The sequence below is a fragment of the Macrobrachium nipponense genome, chromosome 21 (genome assembly GCF_015104395.2).
Source record: "Macrobrachium nipponense isolate FS-2020 chromosome 21, ASM1510439v2, whole genome shotgun sequence".
Taxonomy (NCBI): domain Eukaryota; kingdom Metazoa; phylum Arthropoda; class Malacostraca; order Decapoda; family Palaemonidae; genus Macrobrachium; species Macrobrachium nipponense.
Window position 1 is genome coordinate 73,969,629 of NC_087212.1, and position 22,578 is coordinate 73,992,206.

The following is a 22,578-nucleotide window of genomic DNA, read 5'->3' on the forward strand; positions in this document are numbered from 1 at the left end:
AAACAAGAAACAATTTAAAATGTGAGATTGAATCCAGTGAAAAAAGAAGTTTATGCTACATCTTGATTGTTCCAGAAAGAATAACAACCTACGCTTTCATATATGAAGTAGGCTACTTGTGCTTTGTGTGCTTCAGCTGTTACTGAATCATCTTGAAAACAAACTCCAAACTCCTATTTTTAGGTCTATGGTAACACGTGACCCGAGATGGCCAGACTTCTCAATTGTGCTTACAGTGTCTTCACTTTCATACACTCACTTAGTTGTCTCCTGATTTTGCACTGTGCAATGTCTTTGTGTCTGTAAGGTGTGTGGGCCTTCACGTGTTTCGTTATTGTCATGTCATAGCTTGAAATATCAAGATACCATACGTATATTCCCTTTCAGCACCATCCCACAGTGCAGTGCATTATTTTTTCTTTATTGCATTTTGCTTTTTGTTTGGTGAAGGAGGAAGTAGTGCATCCTCATGCATATGAGCCTCAATCACATGGTGTCCTCCTTTGTGTGTAGTAACTGGTAAAGTGATGCTCAATTGTGTTTCAGGTGTTTTCCTCCCTTTGCGTAGAGTGTGATCCAGGATTCTGTGTGATCCTTGATTCTGTCTGAATCAAGTGCTTACCTTATGAGGCCTTCTGTTCTGTTAGTAATACAGTGGACTCCCACCTATTTGCAGTTCCAGACTTGCAGCTTCACCTATTCGCGGTTCCAGACTTGCAGCTTCACCTATTCGCGGATTTTTCTATGAAATGTATATCCACATTATTTGCAGATAATTCGCCTGGTTTTGTGTGAGGAGTGTGTAGACTGGCCCCACTGCAGTGGGTGAGGTAAGAGAAGTGATGGAGGAAGAAGGTAAACTCCACCTCCAGGGAGCCCACTTAGAGCATGTCTCCTTGCCCTCCATCAATCTCTCTGTCGGCTCTTGCCCTCTTCCAGTGACATCCACAAAGGATTTGTTTGTGATGGCTAAGTCTCTGGTAGGAGGGAAAAGATCAGAGGATGACTTCCAAAAATGTCTGGGTCACATAATGCAGGTCGACCTCACTGATACTAAGAAACTGATCTTCATTTATTAATATGTGATCTTGAAAGACAGGAAGACTGGTGAGAAGGTAGTCCTGGCTAGCAAAAAGACATCCATTGTTTTGGGGATCATTTGAGGACGGGGGCCTCATCAGTGGCAGGACCTTCCTCATCAAGACGGTGTAAAGACAGGTCTTGGTCAGTGTCCAATAGAAAAGAAAAATTGCCACATAGTGGTGGAGCAGAGAGAAGGAGCTGTTCAGGTAGGAGAAGCACATCTCGCTACACAGACAGATTAGTGCAGAGCCAGCAGCACTGATGTATGAGTGACTCGTCCAGATACTCTTCTAGAAGTCCGTGGTCCTGTTTGAGAAGTAGGTCAAACAGGCATAACCCCTCTCAAAATATTCAGAACAGAGCAGTGTCCCACTCTGCTTCGCCCCTCTCTCAGTGTCAGTTACGAGACCATCACAGCCATATCAGTGGCCACTGCTCCTCCCTCTGATGGGTATAGCCAGACAGCCACCTGGTGGATTGTAGCAAGGGCAGAGACTGCCTAACTCCAGGGAACAACAAGGTCAAGACGTGGCCTATCTCTCCTCAAGAGTCAGTTGTAATCTTCCATACCTTCAGAGCCTTCAGAAAATTAACTATTTTTCAATAATGAAGACTGGATCAAACATCACTGTGTTTGTTCTCGAAGGAAAAAATGTTTGTCCCTTTAGAAAGCCTTCCATTAGTCTTACCCATGTTTGTGCTGAACATTCTGCCAATTTTCTACTGATAATAAGCACCATTAAACCAGTGGCAGAACCTTTCTGGCCAGCAAAAGAACATAGTATTCTGATAAAATGTTTATCCTTGGTGTAAACTTGGAGTTGGAAGAGGAACTTCTACCATGCACTTTGTATAGAGAACTGAAGGATGGGAACTCAATCTTTTTTTTTTCTGTCTTTTAGTTAATATTTCTTGTTTTTTCTTCTCTCACCTACCTTTCCAATATTTTCAACTTTCCCTGCATCCAATTTTCACTTGTTTAATGAGACCATTGAGTCATATATCTAGACTCTCATAAATGTTTTAAACTATTTATGAGAGTCTAGATATATGACTCAAAGGTCTTATTAAACTAGTTCACAGCATTGCTAATTACATATGAATGAATGAAAAAGGGTCATTGTTTCATAATCTGAAAAGCAGTATAATTGTAACTAGAGCATTAGCAATAGCATAATCCAAAAGAGATGAGTGGTGACATCAGAGTCCATGCAGTGGTCAATGTTTGTTTCTCAGGATTGAGTATCAAAGACAATAAAATGACCTAGTTGATGTTAAAAGTAGTGAAGATTTGTTCATGGTTCATACTATACTGACTAGTTGGAAAAGGTTTTAGGCTTGTAATCTAAAAATGAAGGCAACATATTCAATATATTCAAATCCTGATGAAAAATTATGATACATTTCAAGTTAGTAACAAAATTGTTGATGGAGAAGGTCCCACAAAAATGGGACCAAAGAAGATGTGGGACAGGGTAGGTAAAAGATCCTTGGGTCTTATCCCCTCGAGAGACCTCTGTGTACTTAGGGTAACAAGGTTATCAACATATTTCTTATGGAAGGCAATGGTTTATATGTATGTACAAAATAAAAGTTATTACTTGAGAAAAAGACATTTGTGAAATAGTATGTGTTGTAATGTGTTGTATTCAAACTTAATTTCATCAATCATTTGTCATCAGTATCTGTGATAAACATTCATCTTTCTATTACCTTCATCTTTTTAGACTTAACTTTACAACAGCATGGGGCACAAATGCTATGAGTATCTTTCATGCTGCTGGGATGACAACAGTAGTTCGGGTGGAAAAGGCACATCGTTACTGGATTAAGGTTTCTGGAGAAATTTCAAGTGAAATGCGGAAAGAGGTAAAACTCAAAACCTTGTATTTTAAATTCCTTGCTTGTATTAATCATATTATTCACTTGAGGCTAAAAGAAAGTTGTATATTTATCTTCATGAAAAAAAGTTCATGATGAGATAGCAGCATGTTACATAATTAACTTTAAAATCATTTAGCTTTATTGATGATTTTAATATAAAATTAAACTATAAGGTATTGATTCTAATATATATAGGATGTGACCATAAGGTACTGATTTCAATATAGAATACGCTCATAAGATATTGATTTTAAAACAGAATGAGATATAAGGTATTGAACTGAGTGTCAGTTGCTAATTGTGTAGTTAGCTTTTATTTAAGTTGGAATTACAACTTGGTAGGTGAAGCATAAAGTAGTTTTACAGTAGTTAGCACATGGAAGATTACAAATTGGTAAAATTGTTGTTTGTCTATGTCTCTTCCTGTCTAGGTGGCATTAAGGTACTAAACTTGTTCTTATTATGGACATTCTTATATTAAGTTACTGCACACTGGTTTTTTTTAATTGAGTAATTCCTTTCATTATATTATAGTACTATCATGTAATTATTCATTCTTTGGCTAATTTCCAGATGGTGATGAAGCTTCATGATCCCATGACAGAACAAGAATATAAAGAACCACTGAAATCATTTGGTGTACAGCAGCAACCTGAAAAATGGTTTCAAGTAGATGTAATGCATCGTGGGAGAAAGGCTCTGGAAGAAGCCAATGTGAATATGGGTAAACACTAATTTTATATTTTGGCAAGGGCAAATGAATTAAAATTAATACATACAGGCAGACCCCGGTTAACAGTGGCATCAGTTAACGACTATCCGGTTTACGGCACTTGTCTAGTGACGCAGTTAACTGGATTTTCTGCGCCAATCTCTGGTTAGCAGTGCCAATCTCTGGTTAGTAGCGCTGATCTCTAGTTAACAGCAGCGCCAATCTCTGGTTAGTAGTGTCGATCTCTAGTTAACCGCAGCGCCGATCTTTGGTTAATAGTACCGTTAAGTGCTGTTATTGCAGATTTTCGGTTAGTGGCATCAGCCAGGAACGGATCCCCGCTGTTAACTCGGGACTGCCAGTATGTACATAGTACATATGTATACGCATGTATATAGTTACTGAATGCATATTATTACCATAAAACAATGAGTTTTGTTCCATGTATTAGTTGGTATGTGCTTGATACATTTTGTGTATTTAGAATTATTTATATTACGTATAGTGTATCTCAAATTAACATATCTAGCTAATTTTTTTTATATATTCTTAGGTCTAGCTTTTGATGACTGGGACTTAGACTACTACACAGAAATCTTTATGGATAAAGTACAGCGAAACCCAACTACTGTTGAACTCTTCGATTTAGCTCAGTCAAATTCAGAGCATTCAAGACACTGGTTTTTTAAGGTAAGTTTGTTCCTACATAAATACAAACCTGCGGTTCTTTACATAGGGTTTAGCTTACGAATGCAAGCTGAAACAGCTGTTTAACTTTCAGACAAGTCATTAACTACTGATAGACTAAGGAGAAGCCCTGCCCACCTGTTTGTCTGCACTCCATTTTGCTTCCATCTGCCATCATGTGAAGACTTCTTTGTACTCTCTGCTCGACTTGCCATTCGCTGTCAAACCTTATGCTTTTTCTTGCTTCTCGCTGGAAATATATTGCTGTTGTTGTTTGATTTGAGTATTGGCTATGCAAACCCCTCAATTACTTTAGCCTACTACATTGGAAAGAAAATTGCTATTCAAACCTCTCAATCACTTAAACCTACTACATTGGAAAGAAAATAGCAAGTATTTAGGTGCTTTCCATGGAACGACACCCCATGTAATCAGTTCCTCTCCTCAGTAGAGATTGATCCGCACACATTTATGTGCTTCATACCACTTCCTCAGGGTTTTCTCCTCCTCCTACTAAAGCTAGCAAATGGAGGAAGGAGGTTCCTTTCCCCTCCTGTGGGAAGTCTCATGGAGCTAACAGTGGCCAAGCCACAGGTTAACAACTGTTCATGGCCTTGTTCACCATGTTCTCAGGGGTCCTGGGATAATGGCCCAGTCCAGTCACCCAGGCCAGGCAAGAGGTCTTCTTCACCTGTAAACTCTATCTTCTAGGAAGGCTGGAGGATGCTCTAGGGACAATCCTTGCCCATGTTTGCATGAGTGGGACTGCTCTCCCCAACCCATGCAAAAGTTGTCACCAAGGCTTGACGACTGCTCATGGCCTTGCTAACATGTCGGGGATTCTGTCTTTGACAGCCTGGGCAAAGGTGCTTCCATCTCTCACTTGTCCCCTTCACCTCTTTGGGGTTAGCACCTTCTTCTTCCAAAGCTAGAAAGTGAAGGAAGATGAAGGTTGCCTTGCTCTCCCATGTCAAGTCTCATAGAGCTTCCAGCAGCCAGTCCTCTTCAACAGAGATGGGTGACAAGTCTCATACTAGTGGTACAAGTACCACAGCACCTGCTGCCATGAGTGCAACCACTACCTGGGGTTCTCTGGATCCCCGGTGTAATGGTTCCAGCCATGTGCAGATGTCATCACTGCTGGTTGCCGACTGCCCATGGCCTTGATCACCCGTCAGGGTTTCTGTCTTTGACAAGCTGGGCAAGGGTGCTCACAATCTTTCATCTCTCCCTTCCTTCTCCTCAGAGTTACCCCCTTATTCTTCTTCCAAAGCTAATATAATTGGAGGAAGAAGGTTTCCTTGCCCTCTCATGAGAAGTCTCATAGAGCTTCCAGCCCACAGCTGCACTCACCTGTCTGGACTTCTATCTTTGCCATTCTGGATAAGGGAGCTCACAATCTCTCATCTGTCCCCTCCACCTCCACAGGGTTTTCCCCCCTTCTTCCAAAGCTAACAAGTGCAGGAAGGAGGGAGGAGCAGCTTACCTTGCCTTCCCATGAGAAGTCTCACAGAGCTTGCAGCAGCAAGCCCTCCTGTCCCTTCACCACCACCTTGGGGTTTTTCAGGAGCCAGGAGCAAGGCATATCTGGGGTTTGGGACCAGGGCCATTCTCGTTCCCATCCCAGCCCACCTGTCCACAGAGGCATTCCTGGGACGGTTCTTGGACTGAACAGACTGTTTGCCCAGGAGGTTGAGAGATTGCCAGGTAGGTATGGTGAGTATTCCTCTCCTGCAGAGGGAGCAACTCAGGAGGACTGGGACCTGTAGGGACCTGAGGGTCCTACTGCCCAGGAATCAAGACATCCTCTATCTAGTTGTAGAGACACTTTGTGGAGATCATTAGGATGATCAGTCATTTTAATGATTTCGAAGAAAAGACTGGCCAGTCCTGCAGATGGTTCCTCTGCCATCAAATCACACTCTGGACTCCAGAAGAAGGAACCCAGGGCTTTGATACTTGCCATGGTCTAGGCTTGTTGATGGGGTCCTGAACCAAGTGAATTCTCTTGTTTCTGGGCAAGAAAATTCCTTCCGGTCCACCCATTCTTGCAAGTCACTTTGTCCTCTCTAGCTCACAAGAGGAATTATTACATTCTCTCAAGATAGCTCATTGCCAACCAAGCAGGTTGACCCTGGACCTGATTAGTCTGTGTCCTGGTCTGTTGCTGGAGCATCTGTGTGGAGCAGGTCTCCTTTTTGTATTCAGAGGCAGTGGCACTGCAATCGACTGCCATGGAAGAATTTCAGACAGTCTTGTGGATTGATATTTGCTTCCTCTTCAGACATTCTGTACATCTAGGAAGAAGTAACAATGTACAAGAGACTGATTTTGTCTGGAGGTAGGGCTATTAAGTACCTACTTCGTCCATCAGACTGTAAACCTTTGAGCAAACCTAGTGTTGAAACGGTGAGGCACTGTACTGTCTCAACTCTATAGGTTTACTGGTCTTGAGTCTGCTTTGACACACTTTGCTAGAGGTGAGGTGGAGGCTGTAGTGGACAGGCTTCCAGTCGACAATAATAACAAGCTTGTTCACAAGAATGTCTAAGGCCTCTGGGTCTTTCAGTAGCACTACAACCTGACCATTGGATCAGGCTTGTCCTTCCTCTTTGGGTCAGAGATAGTTCCAGACTTTCTTGGCCCCTTGAGGAGGTACCCAGTCCTCTTGTGCCCTAGTAGCAAAGGGCACACAGTCGTGCCCCTTTCATCACCCCCTTCCAACCTAAGAAGGGGATAAGGGAAAGAAGTAGGGAGGACCATGCTAGGGGTGTCGTTCCTCCCAGCCTGCTGGTGATGGTGGGGGGTTGCCTGTCAACCCATTGGACAACTTGGCAGTGACACAGAGTGGAGACCTGGGTAGAGGATGGCCTTGTAGTGAGATATCTACTAACCTTCAAGTTTCCACCATCCCTCATTCTCAAACAGGGCCAATTCCAGACTTATGTTCCTGGCTTGCAGAGGATCTTACCCTTTTGGAAGAGGTGAATATGATGCTCTGAATAGGTTCTGTGGTAGTCATGAGAGACCAATCTCCAGGGTTTTATAGCAGTCTGTTTTTGGTGGAGAAGATGACAGGCAGTGGAGACCAGTCATTAACCTATCTCCGTTGAACGGATTAATTTGCCAGACCCAGTTCAAAATTGAAACTGTTCGTTCAGTTCTTGATTCCGTCAGAATGGGTGACTTCATGCTTTTGGTGGATTTGAAGGATGCACAGTTCTAAGTACTTATCCATCTGTCCTCTTGGAAGTACCCCTACATTACCCTGGGTGGACAGTGTTCCTGTATGGGCCACTTTGTTTTGGGCTCTCAACCACCCCAAAGTGTTCACTCAGGTTTTCATGTTGATCTCAGCTTGGGCCCACTTGTCCTGGCGAGCTCATTCCTGCAGTTGCTTTGGTACAGAGATCATCTTGAGGTTTGTTACACCCTGGGTTGAGAAGTGACATTGCACCCCCAAGCAAGGTTAAAATATCTGGGCATGCTGATAGATATGGCTCCAGAGTCCTCCCTTTGGATTCTCATATCAGCAGGTTCTGAGAAGTAGTGGAGGAGTTCCTGTCTCAACAGGAACAACCTACATGGCAGTGGTAGATTGTTCTAGGTCACCTGTTGTTGTTGGAGAAGCTGGTACCTCATGGGCAGCTTTGCCTCTCCTCTCTTCAGTGGAGGATGAATGAGTGTTGGTCTCCAGTGAGGGAACCTCCTTTCTCACTTATTCCTCTGTTGGCATTAGTAAGGAAAGATCTAGCTTGTGGTTAGATGACAGGGACCTCTAAATAAAAGTGCTTCTTGGCACTCGTCCTTCCAAGATGTTTCTGTTCTAGGATGCCTTGACTGAGGGATGGGGCACACACCTGCAAGAGTTGTTGGTATTAGGTGTATGGGTCCAAAATGACAGGCACCTCCATAACCCTTAAACGCCGACTGGACGTATTTTACGTCGAGATAAATTGTCTGTCGGGTGCCGACTGGACGTATTTTACGTCGACATACAAAAGTTTTTTTTAAATTCGCGGAAAAAAATACTTATAGGCCTACCAGCCTAAAACTTTGAATCACGCGCCGTTGGGGATGCTGGGAGTTCACGGATCAAGGCCTTGTTTTGTTTTGAAGCGTGACCCAGGTGCGCATGCGCGATATCCCTTCTTCTCGCTCCAGCCAGCATCAGTAGCGCACCATCCGAGAGCGATCTTTCGTGAAAAGCGTGTTTTTCTGGACTTGTGCGAGACTTTGAGCATTTGTATTGCTACAGGACATTCATAGATATGTCTCAACGATGTGTGAACCGTGAAAGGCGCATTTTACCCGTCGGAAGGGATCGTGTAAGGCGAGTTTTGGACCTGGATGCTGGCGAGGGGCCAAGCACCCAGCATGACCCCGCGCCTCAAGGCCGTTCTGTGCGGCCACGTGTGGCTGAAAGTGTGCCTTTGGTTACCCCTAGGAAGCATGTGGGCGTCCTTAGGGGCATTCGTAGGCATTTGGGAGGCCTCCAACCAAGGGACATAGACGAGTATCTTTCGGAGCTTGATCGGGAACATGTCGCAAGTCCTCATTTTGATGGCGGATGGTCATCGAGTGATGAGGACATCAGTCCCGATGAAAGTGAGGATGAATATATGCCCCCAATGTCCGTTCGAGGCTCACATCCCGAATGTGAGCTCGAATTCAGTGGGTTCAGTGCTTACTAAGGGGGATCTGAGAAGGGGGAGGGTGGGGATACGGGCTCAAGTTTTATCGCAGAGGACGATACAGAAAGTGGGAGGGCCTAAGTGTGATGGCCAACGGGGGTGGGTAGTGCAATATCGTGCCTGTACCCGTGCGCTGCTGGGCACTGGGCACGTTAGCAAGGTCGGCTCGTCGCGCCAGCCAAGGTGAAGGTCGGTCGTCGGAGAGTGACGAGGGGTGGACGGAGGACCCCACCCCTCCTAACATGCACCCCTTCACGGCAACCCCTGGGATGACCATACCAGTACCCCTGACTGTTTTGGGGTTCATCCAGCTTTTCCTGACGCGGGAATTGCTGGAATACCTGGTACACGAGACGGTGGACTACGCTCGGTACTGCCGGTATGAGCTGAGGACGACCTTGTCGTATTACTGGCGGGGTTGCAACCTCATTGACATGGCGCATTTTTTGGGGCTCCACATTTATTTTGGTATGACACCTGCTGTCGACGTCAGGCAATATTGGAGGAGAAATTATTTTTTATGTATGCCGAATGTGCCTGGCGTTATGTCCCGTGATAATTTCCTTGCGTTGGACATGGTCACTTCAACGCCTTCAACCGGAAGGGCCTCATAACCACCCCGGAATAACAGTGATCGCCTCATTTTAGTGCGTACAGTGTTGGATTATATCCGTGAGCGGTGTAGTAATCTCGTGATTCCTGGAAAGAACCTGTCTTTGGATGAGGGGATGATGCCTTACAAAGGACGTCTTAGTATAAAAGTGTATAACCCCAAGAAGCCAAAGAAATATGGTGTGAAATTCTTTCTCATTACCGAGGCCAACACTGGATACGTTGTGGACTTTTCAGTGTATACCGGGGTCTTCTCCACGCTGCGTGACACTGTATTCAACCTTGTGGGACGTTTCCGTAACCAGGGATATCACTGGTTGGTGCGTGGGGCCCCAAATGTCCTCAAGAGGTTCGCTAGTCATCCGCAACACCTGGCAAGAGGAGAGACAGAGTGGCGGCGGAAGGGCGCTGTCTTCGTCCTCTGTTGGAAGGGTGTCCGACTCGTCCCCATGATTACGACGAGTCATGAACCCATCCAAGAAGAGATCGTACAGCGGAAGAAGACACGTCGACAGGGCCGAGTTGTGTTTGAGGAGTTTTCGTACCGAGCGGCCTACCAGTCATTGGGCACTACAACAGGCACATGGGAGGAGTTGATCTCTTTGATCAGCTCATCCAGTACTATCCCTTCGCCCAGAGTGAACCAGAAGGTGGACACAGAAGCTCCTCAAATACATCCTTCAGTTGGCCCTCCAAAATGCCTACATACTGTACTGTGGGTACCGCGGTGACAATCTTCCGAGGTTGACCCACATACAGTTTTCCTAGAGGTAGCCGGGAATGCCCTCATCAACTTCGATCCCGATGAGTGGCCTTCCATAACTGACTCCCTGCCCCGAGCTGCAGATCTGCCCCTAGAGGAAAGGGCAGATAGGAGTGCCAACTTCGCTCGACCTGCCGCCGCCCCTGCTGACGACGCTCCTGCTGACGACGCCCCTGCTGACGACGCCCCTGCTGCCGCCGCCCCTGCTGACAACGCCCCTCTACTGCCGGCCCCGCCATCCCCAACCGCTTCTCGTCGGGTAGTGGACCCTGCGTGTCGGCTGCAGCCAGGGGAACACATACTGGAGGCCTTAGAAGGGCGAAGGCAGAAACGGTGCCGGGTGTGCCATATGAATGGCAGAAGGAGAGACACCCGGTTCTTCTGTCGTCTCTGCAAAGTTGCTCTTTGCAGGATAGGGGAGTGTGACCGAAAGTACCACACTAAGTCACGTATTGGAGCGCGCCCCCTAAACCGACAGCGGAGGGCGCACGGGGCCGCCGGGTCCATCAGCAGTAAGGGCGCGCGTCTCCCTCCTCCACCTGTACCTCGTCATGTCGAGTGGAAAAAAATGCAAGACTCTTCAATGGAGGAGGGAGAAAACAAGAATAGAACGAAGAGTCAGGATTACGAGTGAGTATTCTGCATTTATTTTATATTTAGTTTTATATTTATTACAATTTTTTATATATCTGAATGTGTGCATGATAAAATAATAATAAGACATTTCATTGTATGCGAAAAGAGAAGTGTCACCTGCATTCCTTTTATTTATGTATTGGTACCGGAATCGAAGAATGTAATATATATATTTTACGTACAAAAAAAAAAATTATTGGGTAAGCAAATTACTTACAGTCTAGTAATATTCAATAATTTACCTTCACTTTAAAACAAATTGCAAGTCTCTAGAACAATATCTCGATTTATGGTGAATTTTTGAAAAAAATATTTTTTTCCCCTCCGCGCGCCGATTCTCGGCCGAAAATCTCCGGAAACGTTGTAAGGTCATCATTCTCCTAATATTTGAGCCTTTTCATATTCGCTTTTTTTTAAAGGTTTAATATGGAAATGTCGCGCAAAAACATGCACAATATAACGAAAAAATATTGGAAGGTTGTAGCATTTCTCATTTTTGAAATATTTGCATATAAAGTACGATAAGTACGAAAAAAAACTATGATATGTCAACTTTGACTCAATCGAAAAGGTCAAAAAACGCATTTATAACATAAAAATCTTGCAGTCTAGTAATATTCAATCATTTATCTTCAGTTTAAAACATATTGCAAGTCTCTAGAACAATATCTAGATTTATGGTGAATTTTTGAATAAAATATTTTTCCCCCCTCCGCGCGACGATTCTCGGCCGAAAATCTCGGAAACGCGTAGGTCACATTCTCCTAATATTTGAGCCTTTTCATATTACGCTTTTTTTTAAAGGTTTATATATGGAAATGTGCGCAAAAACATGCACAATATAACTAAAAATATTGGAAGGTTGTAGCATTTCTCATTTTTGAAATATTTGCATATCAAGTACAATAAATAGGAAAAAAACTACGATCGGTCAACTTTGACTCAACCGAAATGGTCAAAAAACGCATTTGGTAACATAGAGAAATCTTACAGTCTATAATATTCAATCATTTATCTTCAATTTAAAACATATTGCAAGTCTCTAGAACAATATCTCGATTTATGGTGAATATTTGAAAAAAATATTTTTATTCCGTCTGCTCGCCGATTCTCGGCCGAAAATCTCGGAAACGCGTAGGTCACATTCTCCTAATATTTGTGCCTTTTCATATTACGCTTTTTTTAGCGGTTTATATATGGAAATGTGCGCAAAAAATGCACAATATAACAAAAAATATTGGAAGGTTGTAGCATTTATCATTTTTGAAATATTTGCATATAAAGTACGATAAATAGGAAAAAAACTACGATCGGTCAACTTTGACTCAATCGAAATGGTCAAAAAACGCATTTGTAACATAAAATTCTTACAGTCTAGTAATATTCAATCATTTATCTTCAATTTAAAACATATTGCAAGTCTCTAGAACAATATCTCGATTGATGGTGAATATTTGAAAAAAATATTTTTATTCCGTCCGCGCGCCGATTCTCGGCCGAAAATAATCCTCGGAAACGCGTTAGGTCACATTCTCCTAAATTTGTTTGTGCCTTTTCATATTACGCTTTTTTTTAGAGTTTTATATATGAAAATGTGCGCAAAAAACATGCACAATATAACAAAAATTATTGGAAGGTTGTAGCATTTCTCATATTTTTTATATTTGCATATAAAAAAAAATTAAACAAAAATTCGACATTCGGTAAACTTTAACTCGTTCGAAATGGTTGAAAACTGCATTTGTAAGCTAAAACTCTTACAGTATCGTAATATTCAATAATTTTCCTTCATTTTGAAACAAATTGCAAGTCTCTATATCAATATTTCGATTTATGGTGAATTTTTTTAAAAATTATTTTTTTACGTCCGCGCGCTACGAATTCATGCATCATTTTGTGATAATATTTTCTCTGTGTTGCTTTTATCGTTTTAGTACAATGTTGGTTATTATATCCAAAACTGATTGCCAATTTGAGTGCAACACTTACAACGAAAAAAAAGTAACTTGTTACCTCTAACCGTTTGGCGCACAGCGCGATTTGAATACAATTATATATGAAATTTCGTTTTTGCGCTATCATATATCGCATTATTTATATATAATAATGATAATTTTTTTCATTTATGATGGTTGCATACTAAACTTCAAGCAATGACAAAAAAAGGAGCCAAAAATGAACTCTTAATCTTGAAAACTAAGCGCGCTGTGATTTTTTGAAAAAAATATTTTTTCCGCTTCCGCGCTCACTCTCAAACCCCTCCGGCACACGGGAGTCATTTTTTTATTTACCGCTTCGGCGTTTAAGGGATAATAATGTCCTGGAACTAAAAGCAGCACTTCTGGCTTTGTAAGAGTTTCAGGACCAAGTGATGAGCCACTCCATGGTGTTGATGAGCAACATGATGGTCATGGTATATATTTTAAATTTTAGCCTAGCCTAATCTAACTTTCTTTTTCTCACTAGTCTTGAAGAGCCTCGCTAGAGCACCATTCGAACCTCTACATCAGCCTTCGGACAATGATTTGACACTGAAAACAGTCTTCCTGTTAGCTGTGGCCTCTTCAAAGAGGGTGGGAGAACTCCACGGGCTGAGTTATAATGTTTCGCACACCAGAGGTTGGGGTCCATGCCCTTCGAGTTTGTCCCGGAATTCATGGCCAAGACCCAGAACCCCTCAGTGCAAGATGACAGATTAGAGTCTTTCTCCATCCTGTCATTGAAAGACTTTGTAGGCAGTAACCCCCATGAACTCTTACTGTGACAGGTCAGATCCCTGAGGTGCTATCTGAAAAGAACTCGCCATCTAAGACCTAGCTGTCGTCGACTTTTCATGAGCACAGGATGAGTCAGAAAGGAAATATCCAAGAATACCCATTCTTTCTGGATTAGGGAGGTAATTAGATGAGCATACAGTTCTAGGGAGGGCCACACCCATGAGTTTGTGTGGGCTAGAGCACACAACATCAGAAGCATAAGTTCCTCTCTGGCATTCAAGAAAAATCTGGTGGTTCACAGAGTTCTGAATGCTGGTACCTGGCGATTCCAGTCCACGTTCACTTCATTTTACCTAAGAGACATTGCACACAAGTCCTTGGACAGATTTTCCTTGGGTCCTGTGGTGGCTACCAAACAAGAGGTGTAATTCACCAGGTACCCTTATGGAACGATGATGATTGTGAGGAAGAGAGAATGAGTGAGTTGGCTGGTCTCTTTCTTTTCTCTTTATTCCTTTCTTCTTCCTACAGGCAGGTAGAGGAATAGACACATCATGATGGTGGTCTGGTATGATACAGGTGAGTAAGGTAGTCATATTGATAGCTTCTTTACATCATAAACAAGTAATTAAAGGGCTGCTCAGCAGCAACTAGTCTCTCTTAGCAAGGGAGAGAGGGGAGTGAGAGCGGATACAGACGGAACCTCGATCTGTTATTGTGACAGCCGAATTCTCTTGTAGATTCCCCAGATGCAATGAATCTGCTCATATATCATTGTGTCAACCCAGATGGCTGAGGGGATAGATATCAAATATCGGACCTCTCACAGGCACTGCATCACATGGGTCAGAACTGACCGACCTGAAACAGTGAGCAGGTGGGTTAACTCCCAGCCAGTTAAGATACTTGTACCTCCCCCAACCAAGTATAAGTGCTATCCTTTTGTAAGATCAAGGGTTTGTTCCACGTATGAATAAAAGACAAATTTTAAATCAATTTGTATTTTCATAGCTACAAACTGAGGTCCTTAACAGCTAATGGCCCACCTCTAGCCACCCCACTACCTTCTCAGGTATCCTGGGTTGGGTGAAAGACTGATCAGTCATGCCGTACATGCGTGGCTTCCAGCTTCACAATGCATTGGATGATCAGGGTTGCCAGAGGTCACAGATTCCTTGCTTTTCAATCTTAGATTGATCCGACTGGTTACCAGCTTATGCGGGAAATAATCCTATTGTTAAGACCTGAGGTTTGTTAGCTATGAAAAATACAAATTGGTTCAAAATTTGTCATTTTAGGTATATGGAACCAAGATGACAAATACCTTCACATCACCATCCTGGAATTCAAGGCAACCTTCCTGCTCTCCATGAATTTCAGAATCAAGTGATGGGACACTTGGTGGTGTTGATAAGCGACAACAACATGGTAGTAGCTTATGTAAACAAGCAAAGGGGGTCTAGTACATCAGTTGACAATGTAGGTACATGAGTGGGCAGTAGCTCACTCGGTTAGAGTTGTCAGCCAAATACATTCCAGGCAAGAGAAATGTAATGGTGGACAAGCTCAGTTGCCAGCATCAAGTGATAGGAACAGAGTACGGGCAGTCCCCGATTATTGGCGATCTGGTTTTATGGTGCTTGTCTAGCAGCTACAATAACTAGATTTTCAGCGCCGATGTGCATCGATGCCCGGTTATCAGTGCTGGTCCCTGGTTATCGGCACCAATCCCCACTTAACAGCGCCAGCCATCCCTGCCGATTACCAAGGATTGGCACTGTTATCGCCAACTTTTATTTATTGGCACTTTTCAGTTATCGTCACCTGTCAGGAACAGAATCCCCGCCAGTAACGAAGGACTGCCCTGTCCCTTCACACAAACATCATGGAAAGGCTGTTCGAGGTATGGGGGCACCCTTCCATCGATCTGTTTGCCACCTGGCACAACAGAAAGCTTCAGGTACATATACTGTTCCATTGTACCAGACCCATGAGCTGCTTAAGGATGCATTCCAACACCCATGGGATACCTAGACACTTACGCCTTCCCTGTTTTGTCTGATTCACAAGTGATCAACAGGGTGTTGATCAACCTGAATATCAAAATGACCCTGGTGGTTCCCAAGTGGCTCTACTTTCTAAGGAACCAAGAGAGATTCCTCATGTCAACTGCATGTGGAATGGTTCCATCAAGCAGTGTAATCCCTGTCTCTTCACAGCTGGAGACTATCCAGCACCTCCTGCAAGTGAGAGGCTTTTCTTGTCACACAGGAGAGGGCTGGGTATCTCAGACAGTTCTCTGCTGCAGTATACCAGGGAAAATAAGCCACTATTCAGCAAATAGCGGACTTCCTCGTTTTCCTTCGCTGAGAGAAGCTTCTCTCTGTCTCAGCTGTGAAAGGCTATAGGGCTGCCCTGGGCCTAGCTCTAACCCTGAGAGGATTAGATATCTCCTCCTCATTGGAGATTTCTCTGCTGATGAGAAGCTTCAAAAGGTCTTGTCCACCTGGGACCTCAAGCTCCCTGTATGGATGTAATTCATTTTGAAAAACCTGACTCGTGACTGTATGAGCCTGTATTAGTCATCAGACAGGAATCTGACCCTCAGGACCATTTATACTCTTATTTCATTCCAGAATTTGTACTGAAGACTCAGAATCCATTGGTCCCTCATGCCAGATTTGAGTCCTTCACGATCCTCTCCCTAGAGGACTTTGTTGCTAATGATCCACGAGATGCTTCTATGTCCTGTTAGAATGCTGCGGTGCTATCTTAAGAGGACTCAACATCTCGGGGTTGAGTGTCAACGATCAAGAGAGTGTACTCTGCCACTGGCGAAGATGACACCAGTGTTTTCCGTCTGAGAGCTCACAAAGTCAAGGGCATTTTTAATCCCTTGCTTTCCAGAAGAATCTGTTGGTTCCTGGGGTACTGAAGGTGGGGGTATGGTCACACCAGACCACCTTTACATAATTTGCCCACAAGCCCTTTGAAACCTTTTCCTTGGGTCCTGTGGTGGCTGCTCAACAAGTTGTGTAGCTTACCAAGCTCCTCTAAGTGGACAGGTAGCATCTCATCTAAGGTGTTCAGTTGTGGAAGGAAGACTATACTATGTATGTGTGAGTGGCTGGCCTCTCCTTCTCTCCCTTCTTTATCATCCTCCACTCTCTCTCTCTACAGGTATACAGAAAGATAATGAGCCATCATATACTGGAACTGGCGACCGATGCAGGTAAGTGTCACATTGAGCACCTGTTTTATTCTCTATGTTTAAACTTATACATAGAAACAATCCCATCCCTTCCTCTAGCAAGAGGAGAAAGGGGACCCCAACAAGGAAACAAACCCAGTAATTAATTTGTTTGTTGTCTCAGACTCAAAGATTCTTCCTATCCCTTTTTCGAATGATGTTGCATTTTTCCCACTCATTCGAAAATGCCAAGAATTCTGACAACTGAACGTGCAGTTCTTACACTCCGTTAAAAATGTCGAAGGCACGAAACTTGTCCTTGCATTAGATCAGGAAGAGAATCCAAGTGTGGTGAACTCCAGTCAGTTCAGAGAATCACTCAGATTCCTCCCTCCAAGAAGTAAGTCTTCCTAATGTAAAGGACCGTGTTGTGTAGGAACAAATGACAGATTTTTAAAGTAATTTGTATTTTTCCTAACTGTACAAACCTGAGATTCTTAACAGTTTTATTCCCACCTCATCCCACCCCTCAATCTGTTAACTGGGCTGAAAGGCAATTTGGGATTTTTGCATCTGGATGGGTGGGACCCCTGCTAACCAGACAGTAGTTAACTGCTAAACCACCTTGTTCAAGAGCTAAATGACCATTCCAGCAATTCCTAATAGTATAAAGGACCTCAGGTTTGTACAGTTAGGAAAAATACAAATTACTTAAAAAATTTGTCTTTTATCCTAAAATACAAACCTGGAGTTTTGTACATTTACCAACACCCTCAGCTACCCTTCATTCTGGTAACTGGGCTGAAAGGGAAAGTGGAGTGCAGGGCGACAGGTGGGCTTGGCTTCCCCCTACCTGTCAGTAGTTAACAACCTTGTCTGAAAGTTAAAAGGCCAATCCAACTTGCATTCACAAGCTAAATCGTATGCAAAGAACTTCAGGTTTGTAAGTTAGAAAAAAATACATATTACTTTAAAAATCTGCTATTGTTCATACGCGAACAAACCCTTGGCTTTAACAATAGGATAATTTCTAGCGCCTAGCTGGATCCGGTAAAAAAGTAGATGAAAGCAAGGAATCTTGTGGTATCTGGCAACGCATGCATAGATCGGGTGAAGAGTGGTCAAACGCCGAACATCTACGCCAGTCTTTTCTTTACCGCCTTGGGACGAGAGTGGGTTTTTTCCTCTCTTGGCCTTTTCCCGGTTTTTGCCCGTTTCGTTCCTTGTGTGTGTTTGTGTGTGTTTTTGCCTAATATTATGGCTTCTTCTGCTCCTTCTCGACGTCAGCGTTGGTGCCCCGGAATTCCTGGATTTCCGTGTTCTCGTTTCTTGGCTTTGTCAGCGACGGACCCTCACATCACTTGCAGTAGGTGCCGTTCCAATTTTTGTACAATTACGAAACCTTGTACGGAATGCCGGGCATGGCCTTTGGAGCAGTGGAGGAAGTTTTATGGTAAGAGGGAACGTTGGAGAGTCTCCACTCTTCCTTCTTGGGAGGGCTTTACTCCTATTCCCGATGTTTCATCTTTTGCAGTAGTCAACCTCCATAGTAGCGTTGCCCCTGCTTCTCCTTCCTTTTCTTCCATTGATTCGTCGATGGAAGTATCGGGAGGTTGCCAGGGTATTATTTGTAATGTAGCCTCCTCTTCTTCGGGAGTTTTTTCGGTTCCCGAGAAGGGTGAGGTTTTTTCATCATTCTCTTCTCTTCCAGAGTCGGAGGCGTCCAAAATGGTGGCGATTTGGAAGATGCTTGGGCTAGAGGGTACCCCGTCCTTAGGGGGGTTGCTAGCGCATTTTGAGGAGGCTCGCACCCCCCTCCCCAGTCCAGCCAGGCCATGACCCCCCCCCAGCCCCTCATCTCCACGGGAGGGAGCAGTTGGCCATCTTGTATTGCTCCACCGGCTGCCGCTGCCTTGTCTCGGAGTGATGCTGCGGCGTCAGCCCCATTGTTGTCGTCATGGGGTCCATTTTTGTGTATTCCTCCGCCAGTGGCGTCTCTTTCCCTCTCGCTCAGAGGGGAGGTCATGACGTCATTGCCGCTTGTGACATCACTCTCATCGATGACGTATCTTCCAGTCGCCTCCAAGCTGCCTCTCTTAGACGTGACGTCATCTCTGCCGCCCAGTTCGAAACATCTCCCTTCCTTGTCTTCGGAGCCTTCTCTGGCACATCAGTTCGAGCTCATATGCCAGGCGGTGCTTCAGAGGCTGGACTCTGTTTTAGATGTGAAGTTGGCTGCCTTATCGGTTGGGAAGGCTGGTAGGAAACGCGTTGCCTCGTCCCCGCCTTCCGAGAAGAGTGCGCATAAGAAGCTGGTGCTGTCTCCCTCTCCCTCTTCCCCCTCTACACCTCATGGGTGTGTTAGGCATTGGAAGGCTAAGGACCTTGCCCTTCCTTCGCCGCCGAGGGAGGAACAGCACGGACTTGTTCCCGAGAGTGTTGTGGTTTCGGGCAGTGTTAGTGATGTGTGTTCTGCAGGGGTTGCTTCGCCGCCGAACCTCGTACGTGCAACCCTCCCACCCTGTCCTTGCACATTGCGAGCGTGTGGCAACCTCCCCCGTCCGTGCACATGATGGTAGTGCCCCTTCTTCTCCCAGGCCTATTCGTCGCCATAAAGACCTGAAGGTGCCTGTCAAGAGGTCGAAGGAAGTGAGCAAGGAGGTGGTGCAGCAGAGTGTTTGCTTGCTTCCAAGTCTTCCACTATAAGGGATTCTCCGTCAATCTTGAGTGCTAGAGTTTCCCACCCCCCCCCCCCCCCCTTCACCGGTACGTACGGCCGCCACGCCCGTGTCCGTTCATGGCCGTCTGGAGTCACCTGGTGAGGTAAGTGATGTGCCTAGTTTCAGTGGGTCCGTCTCGGAGGCTGACGCTTGGACCCAGCCCAGATAGGCTAGTAGAGATTTCAGACTGTTTGCCTACTAACCTTTCTGTGAATTTTGGTGAAGAAAACGCGTTAGAGGAGGCTACACATCCTTCTCGTCGTCGGTTTTTTGGAGGTTGTTGATCTCATTCGTGGGTTCAACAATTTGGAAAATAGGACTCAGGATCGGTCGTCCTACATTCCTCCTTGCTTGGAAGCCTTGGTGGGAGCTGCTCAGGACCCCAAATCGTCTCTCCAGCTGCCGTTGTAAGGGCACGTTCAGTAGGTCTTGCAGAAGGTTAACGCCTCTGTTTCTGACCGGGACGGTTCACTTCGCTCTAGAGGCTCTACCAAACTCCTACCCCCACCTCTCACAAGACAAAGGAAGTACTATGCTACGAGCTCTGCATTTTTGTTGTCACGCTACCTTAACCCGGACGTCATTCGCCTGAAGCCGGGTTTGACTTTGGAACAGGTGAGGTCAGTGGCTCCGTCCTTATCTCCGCAAGATGCCTTAGCCTTGGAATCTACAGTGGCCTCCATGTTGCAGACGTTTTCTTGGCTGGACCTCTGGTCTGTGGTGATTGCCAAGATAGCTTCTGACAGGTCCCCTGATGGGTTGGTTAGTGCCGCCTCGCTTGCCAGTCTTTTGCAATCCGGGGGCAAGGCGTTTTCTTATTTGGCTCACCTCAGTGCCAATTTATGGGCTAATCTTCTTCTGGTTAGGAGGGATGCGGCTTTGTCTAGGATGGAGAGGTCGCTTGAGGAATGGTGACCTGTTAGAATCACAATGTCTGTTTCCACGGACCAAACTCGACAATGCGATAGAACGACGTCGGGCTGACACCAAGGACCGTCTGGTGCACCAAGCTGTGTCTAAATCAGAGCCCCGCCCTCGGAGACGTTTGGGCCACCCTCCTCCCCCGGTCCAGCAGCAATCGAGGAGATCGTCCCCTGGTAGGCCATCGAGGACCTCGAGTTTGGCAGGACCTTCCTGTTCGTCACAGCCCAAGTCTCAGGAACAATGCTCCCTTCGCTCTCATTCCTTTAAACCAAGAAGAGGCCCTAGAAGCAGAGGTCAAGGGGGCTGTCGGTAGGTTAGGCGCCTCTCCCTCTCCTGTGCCACGGGTGGAGGGTGCCTGGCTGGCCATTGGGCCAAGTGGCAGCATTACGGGGCAGAGAAGTGGGTGGTAGATGTCCTTCGGGTGGGATACCTGTTGCCATTCGACTTCTCTCCTCCTCTGTCGGACAAGCCGCAGCTCAGGAAGACGTATCCAACAGATTCTCCGAAGTTCTTGGCTCTTCAGGAGGAGGTGCAGAAGATGCTGGACAAGGATGCGATAGGGGAAGTAGTGCGTCCGTCCCCGGGGTTTTACAGTCACATCTTCTTGGTGCCCAAGGCATCGGGAGGATGGAGGCCTGTGATCGACTTATCCACCTTGAATCGCTTCATCAGAAAGACACGGTTCAAGATGGAGACCCCGCGCTCGGTGTTGGCAGCCGTGAGGGAAGGCGACTTCATGCTGTCGATGGACTTGAAGGACGCATACTTCCAAATTCCTGTTCATCCCACGTTGAGGAAGTTCCTTCGCTTCTCTCTGGCAGGCAAGATCTTCGAGTTCAAAGTCATGTGCTTCGGGTTGACCACAGCCCCTCAAGTGTTCACAAGGCTCTTCTCTCTCGTGTCAGGTTGGGCCCATGCTCAGGGGATCCGTTTGCTGAGGTACCTCAACGATTGGTTGGTCTTGGCAGTTTCCAAGGAAAAGCTGCTGCAAGACAGGGATCGTCTTCTTTGGTTCTGCCTGGACCTGGGCATTTTAGTCAACCAGGAAAAGTCTAACCTCGTACCCACTCAAAGGATTCTCTACCTGGGCATGGTCATCGATACGACAGTGGCGAGAGTTTTCCAGTCGGATCAGAGATTGGAGAAGTTGCGGGCTGTGGCGCGCAACTTCCTCTCAAAGTCGCATCAGTCAGCTCATCAGTGGCAGGTACTTCTGGGAGTGCTATCTTCCCTGGAGAAGCTGGTCCCTCATGGGCGTCTTCATCTTCGGTCTTTGCAATGGAGACTGGGGGAATTTTGGTCTCCGGTGGGGGACTCTCCCCTGTTTATGGTCCCACTGTCTTTGAAAGTGAGAGAAGACCTTCGTTGGTGGATGGACGACCAGAATCTATTGAAGGGCGTCCTTCTGCGCTCTCTCCCTCCAGACTTCCTTCTGTTCTCGGACGCCTCCCTCGCAGGTTGGGGCGCGCACTTAGGTGGCCTCATCGCTTCAGGTGTTTGGGGTTTAGAGGACAAGCAGTAGCATATCAACGTCTTGGAGTTGAAGGCAGCTTTCCTGGGTCTGAAGGAGTTTCGGGGGATGGTAGAGGGTCACTCTGTCGTTCTCATGTCGGACAACACCACGGTGGTAGCCTACGTGAACAAACAGGGAGGCCTAGTTTCTCAGCAGCTTCATGCCTTGACCGTCGAGCTTCACCAGTGGGCAATCAGCAATTCGGTAGAGCTTTCAGCCAGGTATATCCCAGGGAAACGGAACGTGGTCACAGACAAACTCAGTCGCCGGGATCAGATCTTAGGCACAGAGTGGTCCCTTCATCAAGTGGTGGTGGACAGGCTTTTCCAGATTTGGGGGAGACCCATGCTGGACCTTTTCGCGACACGTTACAACAGGAAGCTGGAGGTGTTCTGTTCAGTGGTCCCAGATCCCTTGGCATTGGCAGAAGACGCATTCCAACA

The 22,578-nt window shown here is 45.5% G+C and overlaps 1 protein-coding gene across 1 annotated transcript in view; it reads left to right on the forward strand.

Annotated features, from left to right (window-relative positions):
- Positions 1-22,578, forward strand: part of LOC135198173 (phosphoribosylformylglycinamidine synthase-like) — a 210,516-nt gene that overhangs the window by 13,910 nt on the left and 174,028 nt on the right. The window contains 3 exon segments of the mRNA XM_064225692.1: positions 2,811-2,952; positions 3,541-3,691; positions 4,233-4,369. Coding sequence (XP_064081762.1) covers positions 2,811-2,952; positions 3,541-3,691; positions 4,233-4,369 — 430 coding nt within the window.